The following is a 14,430-nucleotide window of genomic DNA, read 5'->3' on the forward strand; positions in this document are numbered from 1 at the left end:
GTGCTTAGAAAAAAAAATGGACATTATGCACACACACATCTGAACCTGCAATACTGAGCATCAGTTGAAGTCACCTTCCAACACCACGTGTTGCTATTTTGGGCATTTTGGAAGGCTGAAGTTGACTCCAGCAATCCATCAAAATGCATCATTTCGATCTCGGTGCAGTGTGGGGTATAATGTGGTGCCAACGTCACTGCCAATTAATGAGCTACTCAGTAGCTGTGCAAAACTGTGTGGTGGTATCAGTAGGACAAGTCATAATGGTCGCATCAGGACTGGTAATCCTTTCTGTGTGCAGTACTTTGAACTGGATGAATCCATTTCAAACTGTAGCTTGAGAATGTCCCTCCTGCTCGACCTTCTGCTACCCAGGGGCGGATCCAGAACCGACTTTGGGAGGGGGCAAATTCGGAAATATTTCTCTGAGGGGTGAGGATACATTTTGGGGCTTTTTGCATGCTTTTGGAAGGAAAAGAAATGCCAGACCATAGAAAAAAATCTGTCTTTCATAACTTGAAAAAGTTTCTGTTCTGTTGGGGGTGGGTGGGGTGGGGGGTATGTCCCCCATTGGCCCCTAGATCCCCCATCGGCCCCTAGATCCCCCATGGGCCCCTAGATCCCCCATGGGCCCCTAGATCCCCCATGGGCCCCTAGATCCCCCATCGGCCCCTAGATCCCCCATCGGCCCCTAGATCCCCCATCGGCCCCTAGATCCCCCATCGGCCCCTAGATCCCCCATTGGCCCCTAGATCCCCCAGTGGCCCCTAGATCCCCCATTGGCCCCTAGATCCCCCATTGGCCCCTTGATCCCCCATTGGCCCCTAGATCCCCCATTGGCCCCTAGATCCCCCATTGGCCCCTAGATCCCCCATTGGCCCCTAGATCCCCCATTGGCCCCTAGATCCCCCAGTGCCCTTCTCCATTCTCTCTCTCCCACCCTCCCCCCCACACACTTACAGCTTCGGGGACCTCGCATCTGAAGATGTGGCACTGGAAGAGCTGGCTGTCTCGGTTGCCATGGCCGCAGGTGAAGGCGAAGCAGTCACTGATGTTGGTGCCCTCTCTCCCACGGCAACAGAAGAGGATCCGGGTGATGCGATAGGCTGAGATCTCCGACTTCCCATCAGTCTCCAGCAATCTGAGAAGCCAATCAGCAGTCAGGGTGTTTAAGACAGTGCCAAACACATGAACATATTACAAACATGATGCGATTTTATGACCCAACTTTAGAAAATTAGTCAAAAGTAACCAGAGACACGTGTACTTCTGGCTTTGGAAGCAGTAACAGACTACTTTCAAAATCTTGCACAACTGAAATACATACTGTCGCCTTTTTCTTACATTTATTCCGATGCCAAAAAAGTGATCTATCAAAACATGGGATAGTGTTCTCTGTGATGCTGAGAAAACAAGTGCACAAACATGTAAGCAAAAACATTGTAAGAACCATTTTGACAGATCTAGTCACATTTGGATATGAAATTGTTAAATAGAAAATTTGATGAATCGTGTTTGATACAGAAGCGTTTTCTGTTCTTAAAACTTTTGTAATAAGCTAAATGCAAGTGTAGGCTTTTGTGCTTCATACTACATGTAGCTATGGAGACGCATTTGTAGAAATGACCTCCAGTAAATACCAGGGTTAATTTGAGAGTGAAATTTCATCCTTATATGCGATGCACTTTGGAAACAAAGTACAGATTTTACATAAATGAAAGTCAATTTCGGCATTTCACCATAGACTTCACGCACATTGTAATCTTACACAATTAACATACTTTATGGGTTTTCGTATCAAGAATCATCCAATTCATCCAATAAAAGGACAACTGGAAACTGACAAGTTGAGTATCCTGACTCGACCACTTTGAGTAACTTGAATTCCTCCTTGAAAATTTAAACAAAATAACAAATATGCAACGCTAAAAGCAGCCCTGAGAAATAATGTAACTTCTCGACAGCTGCAAAGAGCACCACATCTTTCCCACACTGATACGTGCACTGCATCGCCATATGTCCATATGAACGATGGCACTGAACGCCAAGACAGAGGGGAAAAAAATCAATGACCAAGGCTGATTACAGGTCGAAGAAGTGTGCATCTCATCTGCCACGAAGCCGCTCAAGTTCGTGCAGTCTGCAAGCAATGGACCACTGCAGGGTGACATGTGACATTTAACCCTCACTGTGTTTCATGTCTCTTTGATACCACCACTGATAAAATGCCCTATGTTTATCATATGTTTCTGCATTATCACAATGTAGACGGTCAATCTGCCATATTCCCAGATGGCAACAATCCTATCATTAAGCAAACTGCACTGTGCATGTACACATGCAGCCAGCATTTCTAATTACACTGGACAGCAAAAGAAACTTGCCACTTCTGTTGGAGGCCACACATAAAAATTCACTTCATAGAAATAAACAATTTCTGTACATAGGTATGCTGCAATACCCCTTACTAATCACATGCCCAAAAGCAAATGATTATCTTTATAACAAAGAAGAAATTGACATGCCAGCAACTTGATTACTGAATCAAAAGTCACAGAATGTAACAGAATGTTACAGTTTCCTTTGCTGTCCAGTGTACATGTATATCCATACACAAATTAACATAGGGGTCAATTTCTGAAATAAAGAAATTCAGGACCGACTTATCGGGACAAACTCTGTCCTCATAACAAATCCCTCCCCGTATATACATGTACATTTGTATGCAAGACATAACATTACATGTACTGTCTGCTGTCCCAACACCTATGGCGCCAGGATGTGTGTTCATCTGCAAGTATCCACGGCGACATTTCCGTAAAATATTACTTGTGAAACCAAAATCGAGTATACAAAAATCTCCTAAGGTTCAGCCCAATAAACAAGATGTATACCCCATAAAAACCGAGCCTGCATCCTGGTTTCTAAACCATCCACTGCCCCTTCATCTGACATGTCCAATAATATCTAACATAGTTTCCCTGATGCCTGTACTGGTATAAGAACAGCCTCATTTTCACAAATGGGAGGTCAATCATTGTGTGGGTTGGAGGAGTGAAACCCACGTACTCATTTATACTGACATGATTTATAACAACAATATCCTGGTGACTGGTTCTTCTCTGCACATTCTGCACGGTGCTTTGCGCATAGCTACAAGTACAATGTATGTCCAAATTGTGGCTGTGGCAGCAGGGAACACATGCGTCTAGTGGGAAATGACTACAGCCGCTGGTCAGTGGCTTTCCATAGGCTCGAACGTCAAGGCCAGCCACAGCCGAGTGATTTAGCCGTGACTCGACTACCCGGGGCAATTTGACTAGGAAGCATGCCGATTCTTCCACCACTGTGCCATGGACTTGTAAATGGCACTCCTTGTCATGTTTGCACTTAGAGAAAACAATTAGGGAGAGCACCTCTGAGCAAAGGTAGACATGTACGGGTGTACATGTAGGGCAAAACTGGCATTGAAGTCAACTTAAACGATGCTGACCATTTGAATCACTACATGCATACATATGTACATGTACATCAACATGTACTGAACAAGTACGTACATGTATGTATACATGTCCATTTATCCATATACACATGTACATATGTACATGTACACATGTATATGTACATCTAAATGTATACATGTACATGTAGATAACGCAGCACACCTTCTACCGCAATGATGTTACAGGTACATGTACAGTCTGTCAGAGGTTCACTGCACTTTCACTGAGCAGAAATTCTTGTCAAGCAAGTTATGAATTCAGCAAAATTGTGCAGTGCACCAACCATCACTAATGCATGTACATGTATAGATGACTTTACATGTACATGTATATAAACTGGTAACCAATTTTTGCTAAGCAAAAAATACTGTGCTTTCTGCGCTGAGCCAATTTTTTGAGCTCAGTTCATGTAACTCTGTGCAATTGTTGTATCCAAGCTAAGGATATACACTGTTTTCAGAGTGGTCTAGGTTAGGGCACTGGTTAACCCACAAAGTAAAAATTTGTCCCTTCGACGCAGTGCCGGCCACGGTCCAGCACATCATTCTTACTGATTTCTGTCAGTTTTTAGTAACGAGGGTGAGCCCTGACAACATCAAAACTTTAGGGTAAAGACGAACACTTTACGGGGGATCCTCTTCAAAAAGCCTGGTTTAGGTTCTACGACACAAAAACTTGTGTAGTTGGTGTACACCGTATTCTGACTGGCTACTATCTGCATACGTGTAAATACCGGTACTCGTCAGTTTGGTACATTTGACTTTAACGTTAACCCTAACAGTCCTAAATCATCTGATTTCAATATATTACATACACCCTTGGGGGTTAGGGTTTGTCATCTGTACACATGAAGACCAAAGAACACTCATTATCAAATACCATCACATGTACACGTACATGTATGCCATGAAACAGCAAATTTGGAATCTCTATTTTCAGGATTTGTTTGTTTTTCTTGGGGTGTTTTTTCAGTCTTTTTGTAAGAAGGGCTCTGGTAAGAAAGTATCGGCAATGTATGTTGTCTCAGCAACCTTGCATTAATGAGAGTCGACCGTGCTCATACAAGCTGACTGCCACTGAAACCAAATGAACTGTATTTCACCGGCCATTTAATTTCCGTTGTGTGCATAGCATATGCTGTCAGCACTCGTCAAACCCAACTATGTGCAAATGACTTGATTGGTACAGGCAGCAGGCTACGTGTAGGTATGAGCAATGGCAGAATCCAGAAGTCACGGCTATGGCTGACAATAACATGCACACCTATGGCAGCCACTAGCTTATGGTTGCAGCCACTTCCCATAGACACATGCAACTCCTAGCCATAGCCAGTTGATTTGGACGCTGACTGAGTGTGCAGTGGCAAAAACACAAAACACTGCCTGTTATTTTCAGCACCTGTTATATTCTGCACACACACAGGGTACGTTTATCGCAGGGATTAAAAAAAAATGGTGGGAACCAGTCACAGACAGTACATAGCACAGGATTTTCACCTGGCTACCTGTGTTTTTTTGCTACTACATGTAATGTAATCCTCCTACAGTCATACCGTAGCAGTCACAAACAGTCACAGACAGTCATAGATTCCATTCAGATTCCCTAGGACAACAGCCGGATCATAATTCGGATTGGTTTCAGTCAAATTCAATCAACAGACGAAAGCGGACGACTTGTACATGCAGACACGTCACCGACAGTTGAAGCGCCGGTACATCAGGTTACAAAATATCAATGGTCACAGCAAGGCAATTTGGCTTTGTGTACCGGGTAGGCAGGCAACTCCGAACTGTTCAAAGAAAGTCACTGGACAGATGTTGGCTGGAGGGCAACGTTGTCCAGAATGGATGCTTGCCAACATATCCCGTGTTTGCGGTACGCTGTGGTAACTTTTGTAATGTACGGTGCATGTCTTTGCGACATGAAAACAAGCAACTCTAAAGTCAATCTTTTGGGGTAATCGTTCATTTTCTTCTCCGATACAATCCAATCCAATATCATAAAATGAGAGAAGATAAGCTTTGTCAGTGTTCGGACATTGTCCACGGCTCAATTCTAACATCAAATTTAACCAAACAAGCTACTCCTTATAAAAAGTCTCATGCTCCATCACCCCAGATGTTTTTCCTTGAATTTTTTTTTCTTTGCAGAGATTGGCGCCGCACTGCCGATCGTCTGCTAAGTGTGACCTACAGCAATATAATTGAATTACAGAATCCCTTGCCAGTACAGTACTCTACCTTACTTGCCAACGCTCTGCCAGCACATTCATGTTGCTTCTGGTTCAGTTTTAGTTGATCAATCAAAACAAACTACAGTGGGGCATTACAAAAGAAAATCTCCTGCAAACTGGTTACTGGCTGGAGAGACTTGAAACAATAACTGCACAGAGCTCAAAACTTAGCAGAGCAGATATTTTGATCCTTGAAGAATTAAGATTCTACTACATGTATCAGTGAAATACCAGGCCCTCCAATTTTTCAAGCTTTATGCATGTACATGTATACATGCAGTGTATTTTAGACCCCCCTACCCTCATAATGAACTGATAATAGATTTTTTACATTTGAGAAAGTTTCTAAGAGAGTCAAACATCAGAAAGTAAGCAGGCATAATATGCACATTTCAACCACAGGGTTCCTGCACCTAAAGGACAATTAAACTCCATGACTCTTCCATGACCAAATTATGAAATTCCATGGCCCAATAACGCAATTTCTTAGACTCTTCCGCCTTTTATGTTGCGCATACAATCACACATTTTATGCACTTATTTCTGAGAATAAGAAATCACACACAGTGTTTGAAAAATTCCAAGACTTTTCCATGACGTTAGTCATTTTTACAAAATTCCAGGCATGACTTTTCCAGGCCGCGGGAACCCTGCAACCACAACGTTACAAAGCTTCATGGCTTCACCACCGTCTGAAACTGTCCACTTATATGTATAATTATAGCAAGGGCAGAAATGTACATGTACACATGTAGAAAGAGTAGCACCAACTTCAGGCAATGGCACCAAAATGGCTGTTCATTATGTCTGAAGTACAGCATGCAGCTATTGTATACTATCGGTAACTGTCCCCGCGCACTGACACATGTACATAATCCACCATTTTGGTTCCAACAATTGAGATACTCATGTCGCAACTCTTTCTATAAACGGCTCAGAGCCAGGGTATTCTACACTGAGCCCAAACTGTCCGAAAATGTACCCAACTTTAAGACCTTCAACACCTTGTTTTCAGACCGGCCAACCTATTGCACTCCTTCCTGAGGTCAGGCATTACCACACAATAGATTTAAAGGTATTTCAAAGAGCCCTCAGTTCATTTAAACTTCTCATCCATTATGCCGTGATGCCTGACCTCAGGAAGGAGTACGACAGGTTGGCAGGTATGTGTTTTCCAGTTAAGGCAAACTCAAAAGCACAAATTCCACAATGTCCAGGCACACTCAAATGCCACCCGCCATGCTGCTCCATGATTAGATACATACATGTAGATGTAAGATGTACTATACCGTTTCTCTGTTTCAAATCAGACACATGACCCGTCTGAGTTTTCCTTACATTTTCTACACAACTCTTCCCACATGCCACTCTGCATACCATTACCAGCCCACACATGCAAGATTTCACATGCATCCTCATAATTGCAAGCACTCCTGGACGCACTGCATACAGCATACTATATGCACATGTACTGTACATTTATGTTTATACCGTACATGTAAATGTATGTTTCTTTTCAGGGAGAAAGAGAGAAATTCAAATACCAGACGTTGCATCCAGATACCACTAGCATCCTCAAAAGCCCAAATTGGAGAATTTCTTGGGAAATCTCATGCAGTCACCAAGCATCGACAAGACTTCTCCAGTTGGTACTATTTCCTATTCCATCATGCATTACTTCCACTCCAGACGGCAGTGGATATTGTAGCCAAGTCGAGCATTGACATAAAAAGCCTCGGGGAGAGACGAACAGGGAAGGGGACTTCAGTTGATCCAACGAGGCTTCTACTGAGGCTAAAAGGTCACGTGCTGAATCCGTCATCCTAGTCAACCCCCTTCTCCCCTTAGGATGACGTCACAGCGTCGAGTAAAGATTTACCGTGAGGCAATTTTTTTCTCCCGGCGGCGTGAATCATGCCCCCCTAGTCGGCCATCAGTTCGTGAATGGCCGGGGATGGGAGCAGCCGCCGATTGACGACCGCATGTAAATCAGCCGGAGATTTTTCATTACGGCGCAAGAAGCGTGTCGTGCCAATAGCTGTTAACGGGGAATAATAACGTCTACGTCGTGATACAATGCTGACACAGGAGGAAATTAAAGAAAGTGTTGGGCTGCTCCAAACAGTCCTGCCAAATATATAAGGCTGGTTTACGACACGATTCTAATGAAATGATGGGTACGTGTCTACAGTGCTACAGTTCACACGGCCATGACGCAATAAATTGTACGCAATAAAATGAATCTTACTGCACAATAAATCCTATGAAATAAGCATGTGCACAGTGTGGTATACATGTACCTGGGATATACTTTCAAATGTTCCAAGCAAAGTGCACATGACCAACAAATATACACTTATAACACACAGCTTAAAATTTTAAACAAAAACCCGTACACATGTACATATATTTATTTGGAATTCTTCAATTCATCACATTCATATTCCAAGAAAAAATAACATTCTTCAATTGCTCAAACACTTGACAGGCTACTTAACAACAGATTGGCGCATGCCACTTTCAGACCACCTGTCATGCTAAATACATGTAAATGTAACCCTAACTGGCTTTACATACTGACATGAGGCCTACGGTACTGTACAACTGCCTTTAATATCGGCATCTATAACTATCAAACATGTACATCTACATGTACGTTGTGCGTGTCCAGGCACACAATGCTGAATATTTCCACGACCATCATCAAGCCACTTTCTTTTTCACAATTAGGCCTATTTTTCATAATTTTAGTAACCTCTCGCTCTGAAGATGTTCTTTGAAATGCCCTCAAGATGTTTGACATTGTTGTGACTGCCACTGTGCATGATGCGGCAATAATTAATATATCCTCACAATGTCACTGGGTCAAGCTCAAAAGTTCAAGCGAAAATTAGAACAAGCCCTCATTTGCACATTTCAAGTTTTAAATCACAGGATATTAAGCTCTCTGCTTGGGCCTGTGCAGAGCTCATGCAATAGGACTTGTAATAAAGACTTGTTTGAGCACATTCGTGTAGGCCTATATGTACGTGTACATTGTAATGTACATGTACATGGTTAGTACATGTCCACCATTTTGCACACTTTCATTTTCTCTGTGAATTAAGTACAAACCAGAGGGTGATGACGCAAGGCCAAAATCATGGTTGGCTCTCAAAATTACACGAGTGAACAAATACTTTGCTCCAAAGGTACATTAGATTTCAGTCATAATTGAACTCTGTGTGTACATGTACACCAGTACATGTACACATGTGTGGACATGTACAACAGAAACAATGCTGCAGTCTTTCACACTGATGACTCATCCATGTACAATGCTCAAGTTTCATCCCTGTCATATGATTTGAGTAATCGTGCCCATGTAAGAGGGAAAGAAGGCCACTGCAGGTCAGATGGATGCAACACAGGCATCGGCAGGGTGCCTGCAATGCCAGATGTTGTCACTTGATGGGGTAAACACTGTACATCAGGCACCAAGCTCTTACACAATCCACGTCTGTTTCCTTGCTCAACGGTTCTATCATTACTGTCTATGACTCATGTATTTTTTGTTGTCGGGTATGAGCAAGGTGTAATTTGCATTATCTGTCACCTCATTATTTCTCAAGGTCTGAAACTCTTACATTTGTAGATGATATACTTTTAAAATTTGTTGGGAAAAAACAAAAAACACTGGACTACTGCTTCGTCAGCTGTGACAATTTACTGGACAGAAATTATTTCACAGGACTGCCACAGGTACATGTACTTTCTACCGACACATGCACTCAAACACCATACTGCAATTGGTGGTCTCTTCATCACATTGGAAGAGTTGAAGAATGATGGCTGTGTTAACGTACTCTCACACGGGATGAACAAATAACACCAACACTGGACAGACGTGCATGGGTGTTACAACAACGTTACCTTTGTACCGTTAAATTGGGGGAGGGGGTTCCCAGCATTATTCAGCAGAATAACAGCAGTTGGAAATAAAACCCACTTGATCATTAAATTGACCCACAGACATCAAATTCAAACTCTGCACTCTGAGGTTTACTTCCAAAACTCAATATGATTTGAGATGAGGAGTTCTGAAGTGTCCATCTGTTTTTGGCTGGAAGAAAAAAGTCACTGGCGAGACACAAGTACATGTACTGGTACATGTCTTGTGCATATGCGCAAAAAAAGACACTGGAGGAATAAAAAACAATTAAAAAACAAATAAAAAAATAAAAAGCACATAAACACAAAAGACGCTGCATTATTTTTTAGCCTTACTGTAACTGTTCATATACAAATGCATGCAAATTCAGTGACAAATGTGTCATGCTGCTGAGTGCCATCCATGCTCTTGGCTTAACACTCAGTGTGAAACCAATGCGGTGATGCCACATGTCCACACTTTTCTCTTGCAGATGGACCGCATAAGCGCCCACTACTATTCCCATTAGACCCCATCTTACCGGCACTACAAACAACTCAATTTCCTGACTTCTGTAGTTAGCCTAACGTTAACTGTAGCTCAGAGAGAGAGCTTTTGTCCTCCTTTGGCGCGACACATACAACCGATGCTAGGAGATGGGAAGCCTTCCTTATCTGGTGACCATTTGTGATCGCAGCGATTTCTCAGCGTTTTTATCGCTGTATCGCTGTATCTTTGTGTGATCTCACTGGCTCCATGCATTTTGCAATACTTATTTCTTAGTTAATTGATTCTTTGTGTCCATCTTTATTTTTCCCCGACTGGCAGGCTGAACCTTTTGGCTATAGGAATTTCATTCCTCTTCTGCCTTGCCATTTCCACTCTTTATGGGTTGAATTTTGCCCCTAATAAATTACATTTCTGGATGTAAGATTTTAATAATGAGTAAAATTGATATTTTTCAAAAACCTCTTATAGCGTCATTCGACAACCAAATTGGACGCTGACACTGAGGTGGCTACATGCTCGTGCCAAAGGCGGTACGGGTACGTGACAGGTCTCTTCGATCAATAGGGTGTCGTGATTTGCCAAATGCACGCGTATGCTAAGCTGAAGAATTTGTGCGCGAGTGCGGTGCCACTGTAGTTATGGCATCTCATTGGATTAGTCTGTAAGTAAGGAAAACTTACCTGACTGATCCTTCGGAGGTCCGTGGAACCGACAGCACAATCTCGATTGCGTTGCGGGACTGCTGCTGCTTGAGGATGGACATGTTCTTGGTGGCCTCCATCTCACTCTTGGGGGCGTTGACGGTGGCCGCGCCCAGGTAGATGATGCGGGAGAAGAGGGTGCAGATCTTGTCCATGGGGACCACGCCCACGTGCGAAGGACTCAGTCGGTCTGCGGAGGGTACAAAATCGGTTAAAATACGTGTACCAGGATAAGGCCAGATCCAGGAAGTTGTTGGTATGGCTAGCGGCTACATGTACAGTCATTTTCCCATAGATGTGTACGTTACCCACAGCTGCAGCCACTTAGTTTAAACAAAGCCTTGGAGTCTGATTTCTCAGATTCCATTGTACTAATTTCCACTGAGCCTTGTGATTCTACTTGTACCATTCCCACGGGTTTAAATCTAAAATATACATAGAATACGAATAAAGTGCATAACTGTATTTAAATTGTGTGCATGAAAATGAATTAAGTTGACCCCTTATGAAAGGTTGAAATAGCACTCTGCAACTGACAGTGATCCATTTCAATCTCAAAAATAACAGAGGGAACCGCTGAAAACGATGCATAATTTACAGACAAGATTTTATTTTCCTGTGGTGATTTATGCCTGGTTTGCTTGGTAATTTGCGCAGTTGTGTCGACAGGAAAAATGTTCAAATGCATACTATTTGTGAGACATTACCAGGCAATCTGCTGAGAGGCTTGAGCAGAAAATTCAGGCAGTGCTTGGAATATAACTGGATTGGTGTGAGCCGTTTGTTTTCAAGGTTGTTTCAGAAAACCAGGGGAGACGAGGGCTGCCGATAGGTATTTTAACCTTAACTCCCTAGAGTGATTTACTCAGAGCCTTCCTCGTTCTTGCGAATTGTAACACCATATAGTAAACTGTGCACATAAACAGGTGGACTCTGTTTGTGGTGTGCCTAATCCCACATAAAACAAAGCCAGTTTAGGGGTACAGTACTCATTCTGAAAAATTTTAACAAAGCCTGGTGTTGGAGTTTATCTGGTTGGGGATTCTTAGGGATATGTATCAAACTCAGAGTCGAGTTTTCTACAGATAAGTGTGCCTACTTCAATTACCAACATTTGATTACACCGTAATCAGTTTTTAACAATGCATGGCAAAAGTAACACAGCAAACAGGAAGCGAAATGGTACCATTTCACACTAAACCAGCCCCAAGTGTTGTAGTATATTTAGCTGAAACTCACCACAATATTGAGCACTGCACGCATTATCATGGTTGTGAAACATGAAGTTTCTGACCCCTTGATTTAGGAAGTTTGACAGTTGTAAACTTGACCAGTCAGTAACATGCAGCATGTTTAGTAAACATGTACATGTACTTATCTCATTGTCTGCTATCATGAATGCGCTGGGTATGCTCTGGTGAATGAAATGAACTCATCAATGAATGGTGATGCATAATGTCCAAACACACGTTATGTGAGTTAAAATTGTTAATAAAACCACCACAAAGATTAGTCTGAGGTTATTGCTTAGGAATTAAAGAAAAATTAACTGTTTGCTGCGTGAGTACACCTTTGGAACAAATACAGGCTAACTCGAGGGTACATTTTTAGTATTGACAAATTAATTCATGATGAAATGAGAATGGAGTCAAGACGGACCACTGAATTAATGAACAAATGATACCATACCGTGATTGAGGGTTTAGTGCAAGCTGTGGGTTCCCGGTTACTCTGTGGCAAGATGCACCAACCAATTTTCCCCGAAAGGCAAGAAAAATGGAAACTTACTCGGGCGATCGGGGCCTGACCTTGGTTCCCAAGGGTCAAGCCCACCCTCGTCCACTTCTTTCTCCCCGGCCGACCCCGGGCCCCTAACCTGTGAACTGCCCACACGACCAGTGAGAATCCGCTCACCAAAATCATCCTTGGACATTGGCCGGCCGGTGGGGCTCCCTCCAGTATCACCCAGCTGGTGGGAGGGGTTGTTGGCTGTGTAGACCATCCCGGCCCTCTGGGCGGGTTCACTCACACTCCGCCCCCGGAACTGGCCGCCGTTGGTCGGGGTCTCCTGCCCGCTGCCGCCCACAGAGGATGCTCTGTGACCGCCGTTGCTGTCCGACTGGTCTCCGCTCAGCATCTCGTCCAGGTGCTGCTTCAGGTCTTCCATGTTCCCGTTGCCCACGATCTTCAGCCCCATGCTCTCAGCCGAGGCCGTGGACACGTTGTCCGGGGCTGGCTCGGCCGCCTTCTCTGAGTTGGGCGTGACAACCACAAACTCGTCCGTCACAGACAAGGAATCAGCTGAGCTGCGACTAACTTTGTCATCCATAGTGTGATAGTCGATCCTTTGTGTGGGTTGAGAGGTTGCAGTTTAAGCAGTTTAACATCCGACTTTAAGCAATTCACCAAAATGGTCACATTCTGCTGGAAATGTTGCACCTGTGGAATATCAGAAACATGATTTAAACATGCACTTTATTGCAACATCTTTCAAGACTGATGGCCAAAACTCAGTATGTACAAAATGCTGTTGCACAAATTACTTGCAGAAAACTGGTATTAACCAGCCATCGTACAACTGCGACAAAATGACGGCAGTTGATAATACCAGCAGCTTTGCAGATTTCTCTTTTTAGTTTTTATTAAACTGAACCTCCAAGGTGCAAGCTTTGTCATGTTTGCAAACTGTGCAACATGTCAAACTCAAGCAAACTTTTACTATTCAGCCAGGATGCTTGAGAGGCTGTGCACTGTCTGTTATACGTTGGTTCCTTAAACTACGCTGTTAGATGTACTTATGATGAATGCACAAAAGGTTTACTTGAGCTTGATGTATCTTCAGATACGTATACAAAGCCCTTGCCTTGATACAGCATACTGCACAGTGCATAAACTGTGTAAGTTGTAAGGTCTAACTTTTTTATTTTTAAGCATTAATCATGTATCATAAATCATAACTAAATTATCTTTTCTTAAAGGCCTAACATTCAACAAACGCTAATAATAAAGGATAACGACAGTGACCATACATCATGCCAATGCCATGGTACATGGTAAACCGGTTACAGGTCACATCACTCATAACATGAAAGTTGAAAGACATGAACATGAAATACGAACCGAATGCACACATGAATGTAAAATAGGCAAGACATTTTATTCTAATTAATGGTATTACAGAGGAAATCTATTCAATCACTGTTTATCATCTTTCACTCTTTATGTCCATGCATGGGGAATCACTGGCTGCGCTCAGTTGTCTGACCCCATCACGTCGCGCATATGACCATGCCTACTGACCGTCATCGGACATTGAACCCCTCAAAAAATCCACTTTTATGCGTAAAATACGAAGAATTTTATTTCATACTCACTCACTTAACTGGATTACCAACTTAGTACACTGAACCTAGACTTTCATATCAATTAAATAATTTTTTTTGAAAATGTCCTGCAAAGGCTTCTCGCTCTAGTCTAGGCCCTGGCCTTTTTTACACACAAAACGGAGTCCCAGATGAAAATAATTTTACGCATGCGTCAAATCTTATGGGCTGTTCCAGTTCCAAAATAATG

The 14,430-nt window shown here is 42.8% G+C and overlaps 1 protein-coding gene across 3 annotated transcripts in view; it reads right to left on the reverse strand.

Annotated features, from left to right (window-relative positions):
* Positions 1-14,385, reverse strand: part of LOC110975764 (rab GTPase-activating protein 1-like) — a 60,647-nt gene extending 46,262 nt beyond the window's left edge. Inside the window, exons 1-4 of one of the 3 annotated variants that reach the window (XM_022228528.2) lie at positions 14,232-14,385; positions 12,772-13,296; positions 10,837-11,047; positions 961-1,141 (exon numbers count right to left, since the gene is read on the reverse strand). In XM_022228528.2, coding sequence (XP_022084220.2) covers positions 961-1,141; positions 10,837-11,047; positions 12,772-13,186 — 807 coding nt within the window. In that variant the 5' untranslated portion in view covers positions 13,187-13,296; positions 14,232-14,385. Of the gene's footprint in view, positions 1-960; positions 1,142-10,836; positions 11,048-12,645; positions 13,297-14,231 lie in introns of all 3 variants that reach the window. The other 2 variants (XM_022228526.2, XM_022228527.2) reach the window with 2 other exon arrangements.
* Between the last annotated feature and the right edge of the window lie 45 nt (positions 14,386-14,430).

Source organism: Acanthaster planci, linkage group LG11 (assembly GCF_054643075.1).
Source record: "Acanthaster planci isolate LZ-2023a linkage group LG11, COTS_SCS, whole genome shotgun sequence".
Taxonomy (NCBI): Eukaryota; Metazoa; Echinodermata; class Asteroidea; order Valvatida; family Acanthasteridae; genus Acanthaster; species Acanthaster planci.